At 40.6% G+C, this 24,179-nt stretch overlaps 1 protein-coding gene across 3 annotated transcripts in view; it reads left to right on the forward strand.

Annotated features, from left to right (window-relative positions):
• Positions 1–24,179, forward strand: part of COL4A2 (collagen type IV alpha 2 chain) — a 244,435-nt gene that overhangs the window by 171,647 nt on the left and 48,609 nt on the right. For all 3 annotated transcript variants that reach the window (XM_074963584.1, XM_074963593.1, XM_074963603.1), the window contains exons 19-29: positions 323–433; positions 898–1,053; positions 5,258–5,350; positions 5,929–6,092; positions 11,497–11,569; positions 11,666–11,772; positions 14,275–14,476; positions 15,324–15,383; positions 16,232–16,294; positions 19,577–19,684; positions 22,995–23,216. In XM_074963584.1, the coding sequence (XP_074819685.1) occupies positions 323–433; positions 898–1,053; positions 5,258–5,350; positions 5,929–6,092; positions 11,497–11,569; positions 11,666–11,772; positions 14,275–14,476; positions 15,324–15,383; positions 16,232–16,294; positions 19,577–19,684; positions 22,995–23,216 (1,359 nt within the window). The remainder of the gene's footprint in view (positions 1–322; positions 434–897; positions 1,054–5,257; positions 5,351–5,928; positions 6,093–11,496; positions 11,570–11,665; positions 11,773–14,274; positions 14,477–15,323; positions 15,384–16,231; positions 16,295–19,576; positions 19,685–22,994; positions 23,217–24,179) is intronic.

Below are 24,179 nucleotides of genomic sequence, written 5' to 3' on the forward strand. Positions count from 1 at the left end.
TTAATAGGGCAATCCAGATATTATGATGTAACTTTTAATAATGCTAATTTTAAATATTTTCTTCTGCAAACCTAACTTCTTCTTAAACATTTCTGTCTGACAAGTTACAGGTATTTGTGTGTGGATCTTGTGCTGCTGTGAATACTGCGGCTTCTAATAGAACACTTTCCAGAATGTGTCACCAAATAAAGTAGCTGCATAGTCTAATTTATCTTTCAAGAATTACAGTTGGCTGAGCAATCGAGAACATGCAGTGCTGCTTGTGTGTGTCACAAAGATCAGCAGACTAACCTGTATTCTTGGGGATGGGGATGTATTTCAGGTGTAAGAGGTGATCCAGGATTGCCAGGTGTTCCTGGACCTGCAGGAGACCTGGGGGACCAAGGAGATCCAGGCCTTCCTGGTCTTCCTGGATCGTCAGATGGCTTTCCTGGTAATATTCTGACATTTCATAATCTAAATATTGACTCACAACAATCCGCTGTGCTCCAATTTTAGTCAGAATTATTCTGGGGAGGCGGGCAGGAATACATATGAAGACACATATGGAGCACAGAGTACTGAAAGAGGCAGTGTGGTGTAGTGGATAAGGAACTGAACTGGTAATCAGGAGACCTGGATTCCATTCCGGTTTCTCCCACTAACTTCTGGTGCGACTTTGGGCAAAGTCACTTGCAAACAGGGGTAATGATACTTATCCACCTTGGTAACGTGCTTTGAATTGCTCAGATGAAAAGTGATATTATCACTATATACAGAATACCTGCATTGTTTCCTCACATGGTGGAAGTAGTTATTCCTGCTTCCCCTCTATAATCTAGCATGCCTATCCTCTTAATCTGAGAGCAAATTTAAGAGATCATTCTCAATTTCTTGGGTGATGTGTTCCCATTTCAGATGGCTCTGAAAGAAGAGGTTTACGTGGGGAAATGGGTCCTAAAGGTTTTAGTGGAGAACCAGGTTTTCTAGCAACAAAGCCAGGTCCACCTGGTAGTGATGGTAAACCTGGACTTCCAGGATTCCCTGGCCCACCTGGCCCTCCAGGAACGCCAGGTAAGTAGCTAGAGATGCTGCCAAGCCGTAAGGTGTTTGGAGAATGAACAGGTTTAATTTTAGGGAATCAGAAATGTCATTGTTTGATCATTTTCTAACAAGGCTTCTGTCATGTCAAGTTAATAGATCAGATTGGGAGAGGAATGGGCATTCAATGATGGGAGCAGAATGTGGAGGAGTGATTGTATGCACCTGGGCAGGAGGGAGGGTGCCAAAAGGACAAAGAAACACAGGGAGAAAGCTGTGTTCACCTGATTTTCAAACATTAATAACAAAACCTGGAACACACGTCTGGTTGGTTTGTTTTGTGTTTTTTCTCATGGTTTGGATTTTTCAGCAGAGAAATTTTGCATAGTTCAAGTTTTGAGCAACAGGCATCCCCCATTGCTAGGGTTCCTTTTGTTCCTGATGTATTTTAAATAGTTGGGTCCATAGTTGAGTATGAAGGTGGCAAACATGAGCCATTGGTCTTGATATGCTTTGGACAGGAAGGGGTGCAGCCTTCTGGCCAGCCAAAGATTTTTTAAAATGCTGACACTGATCATTATTTAGTTGTCTGTCTATGAGCAGTGAGGAATCCAATAGAGGGCCCTGGGACTTTCAGCCACAATCACAGAACTGATTCCTTTGATGAGTAGCAAACTGCTAGCTCCATCTACCTTCTTGATATTTCCTTTTTTCTATCAATGTCACTTCTTCCTTGCCTGGGTTACATTTTAGCTAGCAGCTGTTTATCCAGGCACTATTCACTCAGGTACTGGGAGAGCTGAGTCAGGGTTCTGGATATCATTTATATATTGCTGGTCAGTGAGCTGGAACAAGTTTTATAGTGGGGGTGCTGAAGGGGAAGCTGTGTCTTTGGATTGTTATCACTACTTCAAGCCAGGGGGTGCACCAATACCCCCAGTTCCTGCACCTATGTTGCTGTCCTATATTGAAGACAGTAGTGTCTCATCATCTCCTCTTGAGATCTTATGTATACACTGAGCATGAAGAATTTGTGATTTCTCCATGGGAAGAAGTCAGGGAAAAGGTGCCTGTTTTGACTCTTTGTGAGCTATCTGAGAAGAATGGTCTAAAACAGCTGATCTCAATTCTGTCCAATCCCATTATGTCCCTGCTTAATGAGTGGTATCTAATGATCAGTCTTGTTGAAAGATACCAAAACATCTAGCAGTATTAGCTTGGTTATCTCTCCATGGCTAAAAGAAAATAATCCAGCAATCTGGTCTAGGAGTGAACATAAAAACATGGCTTTAAATATTTTTTTAAACTTTCATTGATGAAAGGATTGTGGACTAGATCCTGGCTTGTGATACAGTAGACCTTTCACATAGGTACCATAAAACTGCCCTAAGTAGTCTGCTGAGCGTTCCCCTAACATGGAATAACTACTTCATCAAAGCAACCCCCACCCCCAACATAGGAGGAGGGTCTGGAATGCTGAGGCTCTAGGGTAGGGCCAGAGTGTGATGTCCTTTCAGCCAGCCAGTGAAATTTGAAGCAGTGTTGAAGCTGCTCCAAGTTATACCATGGGTTGAAACAGACCATGGAAATACCAGAGATTGGGGAGGGGGATGTAAAGGATTGTGAACCAGATAGCTTAAAGTCACCTTTCCACTGAACCAAGCAAAACTCTGGCACAGCTGGGGACACAGGCTTATGCATTGGCTGAATTTACAGAGTAAACCCATGTAGTGTACTCATTGTAAATAGGCTGTCATTAATATACCCTATGGAATTCTAAGTTTTAAGTATTTAGAAATGTTTTAGATATACTATATTATGTCAAATTGTCTGTACCAATACTGCATGTCAATAATACTGCAGTTATTTATTAACGGAATTGTGGTAGCATCTCTGAGCCTCAGAACCCATTGTGCTAGGTGCTGAACAAATACAGAACAAAAGGGTTGTCCCTGCCCAAAGAGCTTACAATCTAAGTACAAGATGAGAGAAAACTGGTAGATACAGACAGACAGGGCAGCATGAGGAACCAGTGAGACAACACTGATCAACATGATAGGCAGGGGTCCCAGTACACCAGCTGCATAACCATTGTCAGGTTTTTTTATAGGCATCATGGCAAAGAATTTTAAGGAGGACAATGAGGTGGCTTTGTTGTTGCTTACAGGGAGCTCACCCCAAGTGTGAGGGTTAACATGGGAGAAAGCACAAAGGTGCTAGTTTTAAAATTAAACAAGTATGTGATGAAGGCCAGCTGGTGACGCTGTCAGGGCAGAGGTGAAAGTTGACAACTAGATAACCTACAAGAGATGATGGAGGGGGGGACAGTCTGTGAAGAGCCTAGGAAATGAAGACATGTAGTTTTACATTTGATGTGATGGGGAAGGGGGAGCCACTCAAAGGATGCAAAGCAATGAGCTAGCAAAATGATCATGTTTCGAATGGATGCAAGCAAGGCCTGTGTTTAGGCCATATCGAGTTTAAGCTGACAGATGGACATCCCAGTGGCAACGTCACATAGGCCGATACTTTTTAGTTTGGAAAGGAAGAGATCGATCTGGAGTGGAGAGGCAGATGAGAGTCATCAGCATACAGATGACGATTGAATTTGTGTTTGTGCATGAGATGGCTCTCTCCTCTTCTCTCTCTACCTCTTGTCCCTGGGCAAAGGAGGGAACTCTGTGGAGGGAGAATAAGGAGTAGTCTCAAAAGGACATGCTGAAGGAGAAGTTAGAGAGGTAGGAAGTGAACCAGGAGAGAACTGTGTCATGAGAGCTGAGGAAGGACAGATTTCAAGAAAAGTATGGTTGATGGTGTCAAAGGCAGCTGACAGGTCAAGGACAATGAGTATAGAGCATCTGGCTAGGAAGATGTCTTTAGAGACTTTGGTGAGAGCAGAGCAGTGCAAGAGGCAGAAGCCCAACTGGAGGGGGTCTAGGATGGAATAGGAGGAGAGGAATTCCAGACAGCAATTGTAAAATTATGTCCTATGAGCTTAGAGACGAAAGGGAGAAGGGAACAGGGTGATAGTTGAAGAGGCAAGTGGGTCAAGGGTTTTGATAAGGTGGGAGAGACTAAAGCACCCTTATATTGTGTGGGAAAAGAGCCAGAGGAGAGTGAGAGGTGAAGGGGAAGGGAGGGGAGGAGAATGGAAGCAAGGACGATAAGGAAAGGGGATGTGGTTCTGGAGGAATTGGAGGAGTTAGAGGTGAGCAGCTGAGAAACTTCTATATCTGTGAGGAGAAGAGAGGGTAGGAGAGGAAGGGAAGGTGAGCAGAGGGGAAGGGGAAGGTCATGTCATATTTTGTCAATTTGCTCTTTGAAGAAATCTGTGAGACCCAGAGTAGAGAGGGAGATGAGGGCGGGAGAAGGGAGGGGGTGGAGGAAGAAGTCCAAGGTGGTGAAAAGATGGCTGAGACTGCAGGTACAGGACTCAGGTTTGAGAAGTAGAGCTGCTTTGCTAGGAAAATGGCAGAACTGAAGGAGGAAAGAAGAAATGTACAGTGGAGGAAGTCAGCCTGGTCTCGGGATTTCTGCCAGAGACACACTGCAGCAAAAGAGCAGGAGCAGAGGAAGCGGGTGTTAGGGGTGAGCCTAGACTGGGGATGGACAAGGCAGACACAGAGAGAGTGGCAAAAAGAGAGTGAAAAAGTGAAAATATTGAGAGAATCAACAACCATATCAATGGAAGACAGAGCAGGGAGGAGAGAACTGAGAGCAGAGAAAAAGTCAATGACATTGATGGTCTGGAAGTCACAAAAGAACCAGGTGGCCAGGCACAGTGAGGTGGGAGGAAAATGGGCAGTATCAAGAGAGACCAGTGATGGTCAGAGCGGGGCAGTTCAGCAATAGAGAGGTTAGTGAGCAGTGCTTTGAAAAGACCATGTCAAGTAAATGGCACTTTGGGTGAGTGTGAGAGTTGAACTGGGGCTGCAGGTCAAATGAGAAGGTGAGGGTGAGGAGGTGGGAGGCTAAGGGGTGGGATGAGTCACCAACATTGAAGCTGAAGTCACCAAGGAGGAGTGTGGGACATTGTGAAGACAGAGTGCCAGGATTAAAAATGAGAGAGAAAGGCTGATGGGAAGGAGTCAGGTGGCTGGTAGATGACAGGAACACGCAGGGAGAGAGAAGAGTCAGATGCAGTGCTGCTCAAAACAGGATAAAGAATGGGAAGGAGGGCAGGAAGGGTAAATATACAAGACATTAATGCTGTATTTCAAATGCATTAACCTCATAGGCTATCCTTTTGGACTGAAGGGACGTCAAGGGGATCCAGGTGAGGCGGGCAGCCGAGGTTTCCCTGGGTTCCGAGGACAAAAAGGATTTAAAGGTAAGGCAGTACAAATAGAAAAGGAGTACTTGTGGCACCTTAGAGACTAACCAATTTATTAGAGCATAAGCTTTCATGAGCTGTTGCATCCGATGAAGTGAGCTGTAGCTCATGAAAGCTTATGCTCAAATAAATTTGTTAGTCTCTAAGGTGCCACAAGTACTCCTTTTCTTTTTGCGAATACAGACTAACACAGCTGCTACTCTGAAACAGAACAAATAGTGGGCCAAATCCAGAGGTCCCTATTCATCCAAAACACTCGCTGTGCTTAGGGTGAATTTTGCCTGAGCATGATCTGAACTAGGACTCCAGAATTTGACCTAGTGCTAACACAATAAGAAAAATATCTCATAGGGCTATTTCTTTTCCCCATAAAGCTCTTTTTTTATATACTTATGTCTTCATTAGGGATCAATCCTGGTCCCACTAACATAAATTGGAGTTTTGTCATCGACTTCAACAGGGCCATGAACCCCAATGTATTAAAGTTATCTCACCTAAGATTTCTCATAATAAAGTCTTCCAAATGTTTGTTTTCAATGAGCTTCTATGTTTTCCTCCCTCCCACATTTCTGCAGGTGAAATAGGGGACTGTAAATGTATTGAAAGTGAGGAAGCCAGACGGGGTCCTGCTGGTCCACCTGGTCCACCAGGTTTTCCAGGCCCAATTGGACATCCTGGGCGGAAAGGAGATAATGGAGATCAAGGTCAGCATGGTCTTCCAGGCTTCTCTGGTGCAAAAGTAAGTTATTTATTTCTTTAATTCATTTTTTTCAGAGACATACTAGAGCTTGTCAGGAAAAAAATTTTTCTTAAAATTGCTTCTTTTCACTGAAACTTTTCTTCAATATTCATATTTTTGCTTTAAATATTTATGAAAACCCAAATGTTTTTCATGAAAACAGATTTTTTGGCAAATCAAATCACTTTTCTTCAATATTCATATTTTTGCTTTAAATATTTATGAAAACCCAAATGTTTTTCATGAAAACAGATTTTTTGGCAAATCAAATCATTGTCCATCAAAAAATGTTTCAAAGAAAATTTTTCAACCAGCTCTAATAAATCCACTGCTAGCTGACAAGATGATGATAATGCCAGTAGGGCTGGGTTTTAACGTTGTTTCTAACAAAATACATGTGTCTAGTTGCTGAATTGTGAGGATCTTATTTGTGATATTATGTCTTCTTAAAAGCCACAAATCAATAGTTTTGCGTTGTTGATAAAATAACTACCTTACCAACAATTGTTTAAGAACATAACATAAGAACAGCCATACTGGGTCAGACCAAAGGTCTGTCTAGCCCAATATCCTCTTTTCTGACTGCGGCCAATGCCAGGTGCCCCAGAGGGAATGAACAGAACAGGGAATCATCAAGCGATCCATCCTTGTCACCCCTTTCCAGCTTCTGGCAAACCGAGGCTGGGGACACCATTCCTGCCCATCCTGGCTAATAGCCATTGATGGACCTATCATCCATGAATGTATCTAGTTCTTTTTTGAACCCTGTTATAGTCTTGGCCTTCACAATATCCTCTGGCAAAGAGTTCCACACGTTGACTGTGCATTGTGTGAAGAAATACTTCTTTTGTTTATTTTAAACCTGCTGCCCCTTCATTTCATTTGGTGACCCCTAGTTCTTGTGTTATGAGAAGGAGTAAATAACACCTCCTTATTTACTTTCTTCACATCAGTCATGATTTTATAGACCTCTACTATATCCCCCCTTAGTCATCTCTTTTCCAAAGTGAAAAGTCCCAATCTTATTAATCTCTCGTCATATGGAAGCTGTCCGTAACCCTAATAATTTTTTTTGCCCTTTTCTGAATCTTTTCCAATTCCAGTTTATCGTCTTTGAGATGTGGCGACCACATCTGCATACAGTATTCAAGATGTGGGTGTGCCATGGATTTATAGAGGGAATATGATTTATAGAGGCAATAAATATTGCAATTTATAGAGACAATATTTATAGAGGTAATGTCATATTATCTATCCCTTTCTTAATAATTCCCAACATTCTGTTAGCTTTTATTCCTGCCACTGGACATTGAGTGGGTGTTTTCAAAGAACTATCCACAATGACTCCAAGATCTCTTTTTTCACTCAAAGGGAATATATTGTAACTGTTGTACAAGTGATTCTCACCAAACTAGCTTTGTTGTTCTTCACTCTGGAAGTTCTGATACCATACCTAACAAGCCTGATCCTGCTCCCACTAAAATTCACACTACTGTTACACATCTGTTTTAATAACCACTTCTGGATTACAGTGTTCTACATAAAATCAGAATTGGGCTTTGTGAACTGGATCCTCAATGAGACTGAGACTCTTGTTTTAGCAATGGAATTTTTGTAGAGCTGGTTAAAAATGTAGTTTATTTTAACAAAAAAATTCAAAGAAAATGATGATTTTTCATTTGTATCAAATTTTTAATGGAATTTGTCAGGCTTTTGATGGAAAACTAAAACCCAACCAAAACTTTTTTTTTGGTTTTACAACAACTGAAACCCAAAATTTGGCTTGGTTATTGGTGGTCCTAAACAAAACATAACAAAACTGATTTTTTGAGTCTTCTTCAAAAATTTTCTTTACAAGAAAATTTCCACCCCTCAAAACATATTTTTGACTAAAATATTTTCAACCAGTTGTAGGAGTTTGCCCAAACTTTTACAAGTAATATTTCTCTTTTATAACTGAAGATCTTCAATAACTTTGATCCAGACTTTACTGTCAGTTGCAACAAAGTCAGGAGTAACTCCATAATTCATTGGATATATTCAGTCAATTATATTGAATGACACTGAATTCATTAGAATTAGTCCTGATTAACATAAATATAAGTGAAAAGAAAAGGAGTACTAGTGGCACCTTAGAGACTAACCAATTTATTTGAGCATAAGCTTTCGTGAGCTACAGCTCACTTCATCGGATGCGTTAGAGACTAACCAATTTATTTGAGCATAAGCTTTCGTGAGCTACAGCTCACTTCATCGGATACATTCCACTTAATGCATCCGATGAAGTGAGCTGTAGCTCACAAAAGCTTATGCTCAAATAAATTGGTTAGTCTCTAAGGTGCCACAAGTACTCCTTTTCTTTTTGCGAATACAGACTAACACGGCTGCTACTCTGAAACCTATAAATATAAGTGAAAACTGAATTTGACCCAAAGTGACTGAAGAAGTTGAGCATGAAAGGAAGAGAAAAATTAGCTGTAAAACTTTGGGCAGGCACCCAATACTAAAATACATTATATACCATCTTTCAAAGCAAAACATAGAAAAGCTAAAATCACTTCACTAATACAGGTTTCAGAGTAGCAGCCGTGTTAGTCTGTATTCGCAAAAAGAAAAGGAGTACTTGTGGCACCTTAGAGACTAACCAATTTATTTCAGCATAAGCTTTCATGAGTTACAGCTCACTTCATCGGATGCATTCCGATGTCTCTAAGGTGCCACAAGTACTCCTTTTCTTTTCACTAATATAGTGCAGTTACTCGAGACTTACAACTATTTAACTGAGGTCAGAATTTGGCCTCACATTAGATTCAAGGGCTTCCTTTGCCTTTAAAAAAGAACATCTGAAATACACATCTCTACACTGATATCTAAGGGCTTGCCTGTACAAATGCTTAGTTCATGGCAAGCTAGGGTCTAACTCTACCCTGCACTAACTTTCCACAAATTAAGTATCATGTGGACCCTGCTCTAAAGTTCTGTAGTGCACTCTGATCTATTCCCAGTTGAAAGTGGGGTAGATCTAAGTGCAGTATGGAATTTCTAGGGTAGCGTGGGGTAGATTTAGACCAGAGCTTGCCATACATTTAAATGCAGCTTGTAAATATGAGTTGAGAAATCAGCTTCTATTTATCATAGATTTGGTCTATACAAGACTTTATGGAAGTGTGAATCTCTATGTTGCACATATTCAGCAACAGAGAAATAATTTCCATGTCTATTTTGGAGCCAAGAACTAGTAATTGATTTTGGAACATGAGTCTTCTAAGAAAATTAAAATGGAACTGGACAATTTACTTCATATTCTGTGTACCCTGGCACAAAGTAAAAGGAAGGTAGGGAAATCCATCATACATGGCTCATGGACTATTCAGCAATAATATGTTTCTCACAACAAAAAACAGTGATATGAACATCTACTGGTGCAGAAAATGTTTGAATCTATAGCCTTCAGGCCCCAACTCCTGCCTTATTTTTGGCCTTTAAACTAAGTCCCTGTGGCTGAAATCACCATAGTCACCATGCTGGCCGAACTTCCTTGGGATGGGCTTTCGTTCCCAGATCATTGACTTGCAGCTTCAGGTGGATATCAGGGTGGTGTTGACTCCTGACCTGATCTTCGAAGGCCTATAGTTTAGGGTAAAATGGAATCTATCTGCTAAGCATGCTTATAGAAATAAGAATGGAAGTTGTTGAAGCTGTAACAGCAAGTATTTAATAATATATTTATTAAAAATAGACTTGGTTACAGGACTTAAGGAATTGCAGTGTTAAGGGCTTAGAGTGAAGCCTAGTAGAAGTTGGCAGTGGGTATAAGATAGCACAGTATCATGTGCTTGGCTGAAAGCTATGGAATGATACAAGCTTGACCTAAGGTTATATAATTTAGCAGTACATATCTTGTGATAGTATACCAATGCATTTGTTGATAAACGGGTAAACCACAAACAAACGAATGGTAGCATCTTAGGGACTTTTTGTAATAATAGCTAACCACATCGATGTATCAAAACTATTGGGAAAGGGATTGATGCAAATGGTTGGGTTAACTGTTGGAAATGTAATTATAGTCAGCTGGAACACTGCATATGAACATTCAGAACTCTAAAATTGGTCTGCCAGAATACTAAATGTGAATAGGGGGCTGAGAGCTGACTTGATCAGATATGGTCCTGGATGTATATGGGTGGAATGGGAAAAGATGTATAACAGGTTGTCAGATAAACCCTAACTGGGACACCAGGATGACGACATGGGGCAACTGAGTAGGAAGCCTGGCCCAAATCCTTCCTCTTGGGGTGATCTTCACTTACTTTTACTTTTATCTTTGTTTCTAATGGTTTCCATAAGATAGTAAGTGTGAACAATGCAGGAAACCACTTTCTTGTACTTATCTCATTCTTCTACTTATGTATAATTTTTCCTATTACTTCAATTATATTTGTCTGTATTAATGAAAGCTGATAAAGTTTCTGGGTGTGCTTTACCGATTTCATCTTCTTAATTAACTCAAAGTAGCTGCCTGAATAAAGAACCTGTTATTTGTGACAGATGCACTTTGCACACTAGATTAATCCTAGGCTACAATGGTTTTGTAATCAGGACAAAGGATCAGGAATCAGGAGATCTGAGTTTTATTCTTACTTCTGACACAGATTTTCTGTGTGACCTAAGGCAAGTCATTTAACCTCCCTATGCTTCAGTCTCCTCACCTATTAAATGTGGAAGATAATACTTCTCTACATCACACAGGTGTTGTGAGGCCCCCACATAGTATGATGCTGAGCAGAAGAAAAATGCCCACAAATAAATAAATAAAAATTCTGAGTTTTGTTTTCCTACTCTGGGAATTGGTTGCAGAATTTACCTTACTTCCCACTATAACTATAAGTAATTTGGTGTATTCCCTCAGTAGACTTTGCCCCTCCATAGGAGTCCCTGGCAATTGTAAAACTGCCGTTACCCCTCAGAATCCTGCATACAGTGTAGATAGTGGTATTTCTACCTATCCTCCTTCTTGATCAAGCCTCCCTGGGGTTATGGGGCCAGGCACATGTACATTGCACCTACCTGCGTCAGCAGGAACAAATCTGGACCACTGTTATTTTATATTCTCCCATAGGAGTCCATGGCATCTTACAGATATGTAAGAGGACAAGTTCCTTGTTCCAAGGAGTTTACTATCTAAAGTAGAGAGTCAACACACAGATTAAACATCAGGCACAAGAATGGGAACACCATAGAGAAAATGATTAATAGAAAGAGATGTGAAATAAGTGTGTTTTGAGGAGCTTTTTGAAGAACAGAGGGTCACTTGGTGCACAGGTTTACTTTTAACTATTGCTTTTCGATTTGTTTCCTAAATAAAGTTCTGATTAACTTTATTTAAAATGGATATCAACAGGGATTTCCCGGTGCAGTCGGATTTCCTGGGCCAAAAGGGGAGAAAGGAGATTCTAGATATGTTACAACAAAAGGTAAAGCAAGCAATCTACTTCCCTTGCAATTTGCAAATTATATATAAGCCTTTTGTCCAATGCAGGAGTAATTTCACATTGAGAGCACTTCTTTAGGTACCAAGGGAGACCCAGGAGGTCCTGGACTATCTGGCATTAAAGGTGAAGATGGGTTTCCAGGAAAAGATGGTATAGATGGCTTACCAGGGCTTCCTGGCCTTCCAGTAAGTAACAACTATATCCAATATTTGCTTACCATATTTAATTACAGACTTCTTTAGTTCAGCATCTCATAACCGAGCTGTCCTTCATGCCTCCATCATAAATTATTATCCTATCTTCACTGGTTGGTGATGCATTCACATATCAGATTTACATATTATATTAATTATTTTCCATTCTTTTCCCATTTTATTTAAGCAAATTAATACCAGTTTATATCCCAGACAGGTCGGTTTGTTCCATCAATGATTTATTATTGGTTTTCCCTCCTTTTAAACTTACATAAAGTTATTTCACACTGAATATCTCTTGAGAGCTACATGGTCATCAAATGAAGTTATGGAGAGACAAAAATTAATCGCAGATCAGCTGCCTGACAGTGCATATTATGCTTGCACTAGGGTGATGAATCCTGAAAACATAAAGTCATCACATATTGACACAGCACTGGGCTCAGATATCATAACTAGAAATGGGCCAGACCCAGAACAGTTGTCATCAGTCAAATCTAAATCTGAAAAGGACCTATTTTCTGGTTCATTGTGACACCAATCTTGAAAGAACAGTTATTCTCATGATATTTTGGCTCAAGATGGCAGAAATGTCATTAGAACAGCGGATTAAGAAATATCTGTCATTTTGTAACAAAATCATATGAAAGCTCCCAAGATTTCAGAACTGTTATACCAGCCTAAATCTAATTTGGGTTCAAACACCAGGCCTGACCCATTTCTAATTGTAGTGATTCCACTCCACAGTTAATTACCCTTTCTCTACAACTCCATTTGACACTTTCTACTCTCTCCTGCCTTTTCTGCTCTAGTTGTTCTGCCTTCTTTAAGAAAGGGGTCATGCTCTTTCTCCTCTCTCCTAAATCTCCTTACTTGATTGCTTGGGGAGATGTGAAACGATGTTGGTCACACTCTGATCAACTTACACAGTGCTACCTGGCCTGCCACGCATTTCTCGGCAGAGTAAGCAGCTCTCAGATCGAACCTACAGACTCCCCAAAAGTCACATTCAGCTTTACAGCCACAGGTGGTGTATGACTGGTTCACATAGCCCAAACGATGTGCATTCACCAGCCTTAGCCCTCTCTAGTGGAATGTTCTGTCAATGGATGTTTGTTTCGTTGGTACCATCCCTGGTTATACAACTTGGGACGGGTTCGGTCACAGAGACCACCCCCCTTGGGACTGTCACCTGATATGTTGGAATTACCTCTGAGCCCATTTTCCCTGCCAGCTTGGGACTTCCAGAACCCTGCCTTGTTGAGCCAGACATGCTAGCCTGTTGCAACACAGACCCAGGGTCTGGGCCATGCCCCCAAAGCTGCAAACTTAACTGAAAACAGCTCAGCAGGTTACCTGTCTCCCGCACCCAGCTCCCGATGGGATCCAAACCCCAAATAAATCCATTTTACTCTGTATAAAGTTTATACAGGGTAAATTCATAAATTGTTCACCCTCTATCACACTGATAGAGAGATATGCACAGCTATTTGCTCCCCCAGGTATTAATCACTTACTCTGGGTTCATTAATAAACAAAAGTGATTTTATTAAGTATAAAAAGTAGGATTTAAGTGGTTTCAAGTAATAACAGAGAGAACAAAGTAAGTCACCAAGCAAAATAAAGCAAAAACATGCAAGTCAAAGCATAATACATTAAGAAACTGAATACAGGTAATATCTCGCCCTCAGAGATGTTCCAATAAGCTTATTTCACAGACTAGACTCTTTCCTAGTCTGGGCCAGTCCTTTCCCCGGTACAGTCCTTGTTGGATCCAGAAGACATTTCAGGTGGTAAGACGGGGTTTTCTCATGACTGGCCTCCTCCTTTGTCCTGCTTCGCCCCCTTTTATAGTTTTGGCACAAGACGGGAATCTTTTGTCTCTCTTGGTCCCCACCCTACCTTCTGAATGGAAAAGTACCAGATTTAAGATGGATTTCATTATCAGGTGACATGATCACATGTCACTGTAAAACCCCTAGTCTCCATTCCCCATGGGCTGGCCCACACGTACACAGGAAGGCTTTCAAGTAACTAAGGCCATTTACAACTGGTTATTTCTGGAGCACCTTTAATAGCCTCCACTTAATATATTTACATCGGTGATACAAGTTTATAGTGTATTCTCCTAACTCCAGATATAGAAATAATACATGCAAATAAATAGGATGAACACACGTAATAGATTACAGGCTTTTTAATGACACCATACAAGGGGTATTTAGCATAAAGCATATTCCAGTTATGTCATATTCATAAGAATACTTCCATAAAGTATATGGAGTGCAATGTCACACATCTAAGTTAACATGTTACCTTATTACGTTAAAGATTTTTTTGCTGATGTCACCCTTGTAAATGGCCATGATACATGGAAACTGACCATCTACCAATTACTAATAATAAGAAAAATTGTTTAATTGTTTGGGTGAGGTTTATTCTTATGCAAAGTCAAAGTGCCCATCTCTGTATATTTAATCTGTTTTCCCATAGGGTGATGGTGTAAGAGGTTCACCAGGTGACCCTGGTTATCCAGGAACACAAGGTGAAAAAGGCTTTCTGGGAGAGATTGGTCTGCCAGGTGAAGGCTTACCTGGCCCGAAAGGATACCATGGCCCTCCAGGTGATTCTGGAACATATGGAAATCCAGGGCTTCAAGGTCCCCCAGGTCCTCGAGGTACACCTGCCCAATTAGGTATGTGTGATCACATGTCTCTTATATTAAAGTCATTAGGGATCAGTACTGGGTCATATGCAAAACATCATGTAAATCTACTCACTGACAAGGCAGTATAGTGAGTCTGTATGAATAAGAAGGAGTTTGTTATATTATCTGGTCAGAAATCGAACAGAAATACTTCAATAGTTTCCTTTCAGATATTTAAATAAAGTTTACAAATTTGGCACTATTAGCTAGTAAAACCTTAACTTTTTTGAGTGAGGGGAAAGAACATATTACTTATACATACCTTGCGTTTTGGCTGTCTTTTCTTGGGTCGGTCCCAATCAAACCTACTCCTTTAATTGACCAGAGATAAGAGAGAAGCGTGAACACCCCCCCGTCCCGCCGCCCCGCTCCTCATCAGGGCATAAATATTGATCCTTTAAAGCTCTCTGACTGGAATCTTGGTACTCAACCAGAGGTCCCTCAATTATTTGGTGCCGTTGCTAGACTGCAAGGCTGGTCTCAGTATACTAGCCTTTTTGTGTGTAAGGGGAAGGGAGAGGAAGATCTGTCATTTCTTATTTCTCACTGTATATCAAAAACAAATATTTTACTTCATTACATGAACTCTCCTTTGTTAGAATTAGATGCGGCTCACCATTTTTCCAAGTATTTTAAAACTAGTGGCTGTCTTTTCATTCTTTAATTTATGAGAATTATCCAGTGCACAATAATTTAGACACAGTGCATCAGCTGATGCTGTAATAGACATCTGCAGTTAGAACTGAGAAGTTTGGATTTTGTAATTTTTCACATTTTGTTTAAAATGCTAAGAGTCTATCTTGCTTGTTTCTCTTTTCTCATACTTCCCGGGTAGATTGTAACCAAGTTACTGAAGATCTTTCTAGGGGAGATGGCACCAAGACAGTTTGGTCAGGTACAGTACAGAAATAAGATGGCTTGGAAACATTTTAATCTTTCGATCTCTGGGGCACATACAGCATGACAGTGTGCTTACTGATTCCTGGTGACTAATTTTGATGTTGCCATTTCTTGGAGATAACTCCATCTGTAAAACTGCTTAAAATTCAGGTCACAAATAATGACACTTGTGCTATACAACTAACCAGTAATTTGATTGTAGCATGTGTTTTTAAATTAATGGTGTTCATCCCTGCAGACCAAAAATTACTTGGTTCATTATTCCCTTGAGTTTATTGTGATTAAAAAAAAACAATTATCATGTGGTTTGTAATAACTATCTGAAATTACAAAAAACAACTGAAATTAGATTCCAAAGAGATTTTAAGCAAACTTTCACAAGTACAATGTAGCAAACCATTTGTGAGAAGTACTCTATGTTTAGGTAAAAAGTATCAGTGCAATTTGGTATTTAAAGGAACAAGTATTCTAGTTTCACCTGCAAGTATTCACCTGCAACTGAATTCATTTGTTTGATTTTTAAATTGCTTCCAGAAAAAAGTGAGTTGCCATTTTGAAAATTTGGCCATACAAGTGTTATAATAACGTCTGATCTCTTCACTGCTATTAGCACAGCAAAGGTTCCAGTGAAATAAAATGAACAACTTTTCTTAATTCATTGTCAGCATGAGTTATGCTGCATATTGCTATATAAAATGATTAAATAAAACTTTTGATTTTTTTTGTTTTACTAAGGGAAATAATTGCTAGCTTTAATCATAGTAAGGTTATTGTAAGTCACAAAAACAATGAGATACACAGCAGATGAGTAAGTAGAACTCCACTGATCATGTTTATTTGTAGGGGCAGAATGCGTGAGAGCACCAAAAGGAGCCCCAGGAAAGCCAGGATTGCCAGGAGCTATAGGTAATGTTGTGCCTTTACTTTTGAAACATTTATTTACCTTACACACTACATTTGGAATTAGCTTTTGCTAAACCTGACTCTAGTTGTGTCCTTAGACTAAATATATTTTAAAATGAGAATAAAGGAGACTTTAAAGTTAAAATTTGGGGGGGGGGGAGTGAGACTGACAAAGGAAAATAGATACAATGTGTATGATACATAATGGCTGCACCACATGCATTAATCCTCTTCTCACTCATGAATTTCAATTTCGTAACAAAATCAGCCACCAACAATGGTTTTCTCTATGAACAGTCATTACATTTAGTCACAAATCCACACTGTTTGTGACTATCGTTTGGCAACCAGGTATAAGGAGTCAGTGGGGCTTTAAGCAGTAGTCTTTTAAGAAAGTGGCAAAAATCAAAATAAACACGCCCGATGATATATGCCTTCTATAGTAGAATAGATATTAGAGATGGAACAGTCAATCACCCAGTTCATCCTTCTCTCCATGCAGCCTCCTCATGAATGCCATGTTTCTCTCAACTGTACCATATGCCTTTAAAAAATCAGTGGAGTTTCACAGTTTAATAAAACCAGTAAAGGCTGGATTTTGCCCTGGTTCTGTGCGGTGCATAGGAGACTACTGAGGCGCTATCATCCCCACCCCACCCCTACACCCTCACTCCCTGAGGAGCTGTGCAGGAACCTCATTGATTGAAGCTTCTGTGGCAGTGGGGAGAGCAGTGGCTGCTCCTTGCTTGGTACTCTCCACACCAGGAGCCAGGGGGCAAACAGAGGCGGGGTGGGGTTAAAGCCTGGCTGGGCACAGTACAGGGAATATGCTAATCCTTAGAAGAGTGTAATAAATTGCTAGCCCTGGAAGCAAGTGGATGTAGTGGAGGAATTGTCACAATGCCTTCTGAGTGCTCCTCCTGGGGTCCTATAATTATACACAGCCTCTTAAACAGGGCTGGGCCTAAAGTCTCAATGGAACTCTAAATAAGTAGGCCCAGATCATCCGATGCAGTGGGTTTGCATTGCTCAGCGCTCCCAGCAATGTTTGTTTCCAAGATTGGTCTATCCAATCCGAGGAGGATTGCCTCAGTGCTTTTTGGTGGGGGCAGCAGAAGGCACGGTCTGGGGCTTTCCAAACCCTGCTGATCCACAGCTGCTGTATTTAACCCCCTGGAACACTGGTAACTGACATAACTTAAAGCAGCCTTTAGTGTTAGGGGAGCTTGAAGTCCCTCTTTACAGCCTTCCCGAACTGTGCCTTGCATTTTTTGGCCACAGCTCTGGCCAAAGATCTGGGCTACAGTGTTTAAGGTCAAATTTTCCTTTTAAAGTAAATATGAAGTGTGTTTTTGTTGTTGTTGTTGTTATGGTTTAAGTAATGACTCATTCATATTTCTTAATGGGATTTGCTGTTTTTTATCTCTTGTTACTGCAGCATGTTGAATAATTCAGATTTACATTTCTTTATTTGACTATGGTACTTTGGCACTGTAATCAGTGCTTCTGAAGATGGTTTTTAACGTTGTGCAAGGTGATTTTCTCTGAAAGTCTTGGTATATCTGTTACTCATTAGGATGGTTCAGTTCCTATGTAATTTTATGTGAACTTTTCATCTTTCCAATGATTTTGAATGAAGTCAGATTTACTTCTTAATCACAATCCTTCTAAACACTGATGCTTCCATGCCATCAGATTCATGTGTGTGTTATTTTAGGCATTGGTCTGTTTTTGTTGTAAACAAAGCTCCTCATCTGTGTGTCCATCTCTTGGATAAACATCTTCATCAGTTCAATAACTCATCTCAATAACTATAAGACCTTGCTACCATCCCCTGAATATGCATCTTGGCATCTTTCAATAACTGTAAGAGCTTGCTACCATCCCCTCAGGCTCCAGAGGCAGGGGGGAAGAGAACCCTGCTGATCTGTGGCAATGAATGCTGTCTCCATGGCATTGTTTCCCTCAACCCCAAGGAATATGAATATTGAACACTAGGAGGAGCAAATGTCCTGCTTTATTTTATACTTTTCCACAACCCATTGTTGCCATAACTCTGTCCTTATACCCCCTTAGTATTATACAAAGTCACATTCATTTATGCTCTCACCAAATTACCCATGTCTAATTTATGCTATGTCACCTTTCATTATTGTCTTTTGGTTATAAGGTTTCCTGCCTTTCTTCAGCTAGGCTGTAACTGTGCCATGTACAATTAATGAACTGGTTCAGTGATCTATGCACCAGTGACACAGTATAGCCAGAAAAGAGGCATCTTTATCGTCTCACGTCCTTAAGTCCTCTATTCCTGTGAAATTCCTAACACTGTATTAAACAACCTGCCCTAAATTCTGTCCTGAGACTCAAACAGCCTGTCCTAAGTTCTGTCCTGAGGGCCCATGTAACTTTTCTTTAAAAAGGATACTCAAACTGCCTTCCCTGCTTTCGCTTGCAACCATACATTGAAATAGATTTGGATTAAACTAAACTGGGTTGTGAAATGAAACATATTTTCCTTACTATTGTTTGGTGCTAATGTTAAAACTAGCTACCCTAATATAATCAGTTATTGAAATATGATATTTGTTGCCCTCTGTTCCTGTTGCCTACTTTATAGAGAGAGGCTTTTTATCTAGCACAACAATTAATGGAAGGAAAACAAAACTAAATGTTAACAATGCTATTTGGGTAACAGGCACATTTAAATTTTGCAGTTCTACCTACAATTCTAGTATTTTTCTTTAAATTAAGTGAATTTTCTGCTCATAACATTGAGAGGCTGTTGGCACAGTGCTGGCACTAGGAAGATCATACTCAGGCTGCACAGTTCTGACAGTGCTCCTTAATCCTGGCCTTTTTTTTTTTTAATGGAACTTTCCACAGAACAAACAGCAATCATAAAACAATCTTGAATTTTAAAGTCAACAACTCTAGAAATAAAAAACCTTTAGCTATCAGTAATAATCTCTTATCAATAAATAAGGTAAAGTGGTTCTTCATCTAAGTAACATCATCCTATTTTGTCAGAGCTAGCAAATTAATGCAGAAAAACTACTGTGCAATATAAGAGACAACAAAGTAAATTGTAGTTCATAATGATAAATTTAAGGTGTAAAATATTTCAAAGATTGTGCATAAATTCCACTGAAGACAAAATGTGATAAAAGTCGATCCATAAATCTTAAGATACATCATTATGATATTTATTAGCATATTTGTCTGCATTTATGCATATATTTACTTTGTGTTTGGATCTGATTTGTTACTTTTTTATGCATAATTTAGGTGCAAAAGGTGCTAAAGGGATTCCAGGTGAACCAGGTCTGGATGGATTCCAAGGGCTAAAAGGTTCACAAGGTGATCCAGGTCGTGAAGGATTTCCAGGTCCTCGAGGTATCTTGAAGTCACTAGCTATTCTTTGAGTACTTCTGCTCTGTTTGCAGTAGTCATGGGAACCTCAACACGCTATTCCAGGTGTAAATATTAATTTGTCTTCCCTTCAGCATTCAGACAATAATATAACATCAACCTAAGGTATCTTGTGAAGCCAAAAGTTTCTCTCATTGGAAAATGTTGTTTGTACATAATTATGAAAGAATATCCATTTTTCTCTTTTCCAAGTCTCCCCTAGTGCAGAGGTATAAAGGTAATAGTAAAATACCATGACACTGATTTTTAAACAATGATACTTCAATAATGAGATTTTCACACTCCAGCTGGAGCATATTCATACTTACACTTCTGAAACAAAATGCATAAGTGAAGAAAAGGCACTTATGAATGCATCCATTTAACTCTTAATAGCAGAAACATGAATTACATTGTACACACCAAGACAAGAACATATATGTATCTTAGGTTCACAATCCAGTAGCTGAATATGCACCCCGCCCACAGGTCGCTGAATATATCCCCATTTGGAAGTACAGTGTTTACAAGTGTATAGTACCTACAACACCTTTTATGTGTATTGTACTAAGTATGCATCAAACACCTGTTTTTGTATTTATTAAATATACTTTTATTTAGTTATTTTGGTTTCCTTGGGAATGTTGGTATGAGGGGCTTGTTGTAAGTCAGAGTGGTTGACGGTTAATATAGTTTTAAAACAAAACTACTGCATAATGCATCCTTTGGTGAGGGATACCTAAATGCAGCTCAGAACAAATCATGCCCCTACCTCTGAAGGTGAGAAGGGGCTCTGGCAGTGAAAACAACTCAGTTCCGTTGCCCGAGGAACAAGATTTGTGGGAGTGGCAGCCCTGGCGGTGCACTCCTCCTGTGTTGCTGAGAATCCAGTTCTGCAGGGCTTTCCTACATGGCGCATACAGGGTGAAAGGGCAAGACAGGAGGGTCATGTGGGGTGATGTGGATCCTGTTATCCTCCTCACTAAGGTTCATGAAACCTGCCTGGAATTTCCTCATTGAAGATCTTCTTTTGGCCTGTAACCTAGAGGGGAGTATTCTTGCCCTGCTGCTGAGACAGACTGTGCTCAGCCAAGATAATCAGGCAGGAGAAAGTGGGGACTGGAGTTTCCCCATAATACTCTGCAAAAGTCATCTGCTCCATTTTAGTCAAGCATTCACTGGAAAAAAAGACATAATGTGATATTTTCACGTCTATGTGGTTTTAGAAATTTAAATCCTAATGTCATTCTTACTTGTGCTCCTAAATCATGTATGTGCAATTGAAAATCCCACCCATATTGCTTAGCAAACCAACTTTTTTGTTTACAATAACTGTTTTATTGCCCCATGGTATTAAGATGATGCGGGGTAAAATATTCAAAAGTGCCCAAGTGACATAGCTTTCAGTGGGACTTAGGCCCCTAAGGGCTAGCTAGATTCACAAAGGGGACTTAAGCATTGTAATGCCAAACTCCTAGGTGCCCTGCCACCCAGTGGAATTCACAGCCCTGAGTTAGTCACTCAGGCTCCCCATGAATTGTATAAGGAGAGTTAGGTGCCTAAGAAAGGGATTCACAGAAGCCCCAAACTGAGCTGGGAATTGCTTAAGCTAGCCAGTGCAGAGGAGTGCGACTTAGGTCCACATCCACAGAAGTACTGGTCAGCCTTTTCTCAGGAAAAGAACAGAGAGGGAGACATCCCCTCACCCTCTTATAGCCAGGGCACTCAGCTGGGATCAGTTTTCAAACCCCCACTATGCCTGATTTAGAGCAGGGACTTGAACCCAGATCTCCCACAATCAAACTGCTAGGTGGCCCGACCACCAGGCTCTGGGGTATTTTGGGTAGCTCTTTCTCAGTCTCTCCTGTTGGAGGTGCTCCACTTTGTACAGATAATTAAATATTAATTGGGCCAGAGCAAGAACATAAGAATGGCCATACTGGGTCAGACCAAAGGTCCATCCAGCCCAGTATCCTGTCTACCAACAGTGGCCGACCCCAGGTGCCCCAGAGGGAGTAAACCTAACAGGTAATAATCAAGTGATCTCTCTCCTGCCATCCATCTCCACCCTCTGTCAAACAGAGGCTAAGGACACCATTCCTTACCCATCCTGGCTAATAGCCATTAATGGACTTAACCTCCATGAATTTATCCAGTTCTCTTTTAAACCCTATTATAGTCCTAGCCTTCACAACCTCCTCAGGCAAGGAGTTCCACAGGTTGACTGTGCGCTGAGTGAAGAACTTCCTTTTGTTTGTTTTAAACCTGCTGCCCATTAATTTCATTTGATGGCCCCTAGTTCTTATATTATGAGAACAAGTAAATAACTTTTCCTTATTCACTTTCTCCACACCACTCGTGATTTTATATACCTCTATCATATCCCTCCCTTAGTCTCCTCTTTTCCAAGATGAAAAGTCCTAGCCTCTTTAATCTCTCCTCATATGGGACCCGTTCCAAACCCCTAATCGTTTTAGTTGCCCTTTTCTGAACCTTTTCCAAAAAAGAAAAACTAAAAAATTAACTCTATTGGTCACAGCACTCCACGGGGATGTGTGAGACCCAGGCTCAAGTCCATGCTCCAATCAGGCAGAATAGGGATCAAATGTGGGTCCTTCCACCTCCCAGATAAGGCCCTAACCACTGGGCTGTTGGACATTCTGTGTGATCTGTTTGTAAGCCAGCCCAAAAATTTCACACCTGATCACCCTTGCTCTATTTTGGGTGGACTTAGGCATGCTCTAAGCATGCATCCTGGATCAGACCCTGCAGGCAAGCTAGGCAGGGAATGCCTCACTTGAGAATCTGGCTAGGACTAAGGCATGAGCAAAGCTGTAAGAAGTCCGTTTAGATGTGGGGCAGCATCAGGGTACAGGTGACTATTTGCCTGCCCATGAGTGGAAACTTAAGCACCTGTGGGGATTTAGGCACATACACAGGCAGCAGCTGAGCAGTGGTTTTGGGAATGTCAGTGATGCCTAAATCCCGGATTTAGTTACCTAAAGAGGCAGATCAGTGCCCAAGTTCCTTTGTGAATCTAGCCCCTACGTCAATGAGGTGCTTTATAAATGTACCCACTGTTCATATTTGACAGTTTATATGCCCTACAACTGCTTTATATTTCAATAATACAAACTTTCCTGCATTAGCATTCAGCAAAAAGTCTGTGGGATTAAACAAATTAAAATTATTTGACACAATATTTGACATTATTATGGTGCATCTGACACTTTTAATATCTAATACAATGTTTTGGTCATGGTTAGCCACGTGGTGATCATCATTTTGCCTTTAGGTTTTACTGGATCCCGGGGAGATGGAGGCCCACCAGGTCTACCAGGGCTACAGGGGAATCCAGGCAGTGCAGGAAAACCAGGTGCCCCAGGGCCTGCAGGTCCAAAAGGAATTGCAGGTGAAGTTTTAGGAACAGCACCGGGCACCCCAGGGGATTTTGGACCATCTGGATTCCCAGGATTGAAAGGCCTACAAGGAGATCATGGAGTACCAGGAATTAGAGGTAAATGTTATTTTAAATAAAGTAATGTTTCAGCAAAAGGAAAGGCAGATTTCAGCAAAGCTTTAATTGGAAGGGCTCTGTTTGTATGCAGAAGAGCTGCTGATCAGGTTAGCAGTACATCCAACTAATTCGTTTATCCCACAATCCTAAACTAGCTCCCTTACCTTCCCTAGGTACCAAAAGACACAAGTGTCCCCTACCTAGCTGCCAAAACCTCTAGCTTCCCCCAGGAGCGTCTACAATGCAGCACACTGAAAACTCAGGACACAGTAAAATCAACTAAAATGTGATATCAAAAGGCCAGATTCTGCCAGTCTTAATGAAGGAGAGAGGGTACAATATTTCACAAGTTGTCGCACTGATGTGAATGGGCTGACTTGCAAAGTATGGTACCACTCAATAGGAGTAAGGGTGATAAAGTCTGGCCCATAATAAATAACAGAAGGGATACAGCACTGATTCCATCATTCACTTTTCCTGTTTAATTCAATAAAAACCTCTGTATGGCATTCCCCAGGGTACAATCTGGACTGTTGTGTCCCCTCAATTCTCCAGTCTGGGGTGCCTTTTACACTGCTTTGCTGTGAGAACAGCCACCCCGGTCATGCGCACACACAGCCTCTAGCATGCAAAATCACTCCCAGCTGAATTACATGAATGCTTTTGCCAGTCACTCATGAATTACATACAGGGCAATACCAGCAAATTCCCAGTCCCAGGCTTTCCCCAGAAATGTGCATCTTTTACTGTCCTTCTGGACAATAGAAGCTAATAGAAAGTCCATCATTTTATCAATGGAAAATGACAGAACCTGTTATTTCAAGTGGAGATAACACTTCAATCTAAACACATTGGTCTAGATAAAACAACTTCATTAACTACAGAAAAGTAGATTTTAAGTGATTACAAGTAATGAGTCATAAAAGTCAGAATTGGGTTACAAAGAAAATAAAAAGATAATAT

The sequence above is a fragment of the Natator depressus genome, chromosome 1, assembly GCF_965152275.1.
Source record: "Natator depressus isolate rNatDep1 chromosome 1, rNatDep2.hap1, whole genome shotgun sequence".
Classification (NCBI taxonomy): domain Eukaryota; kingdom Metazoa; phylum Chordata; order Testudines; family Cheloniidae; genus Natator; species Natator depressus.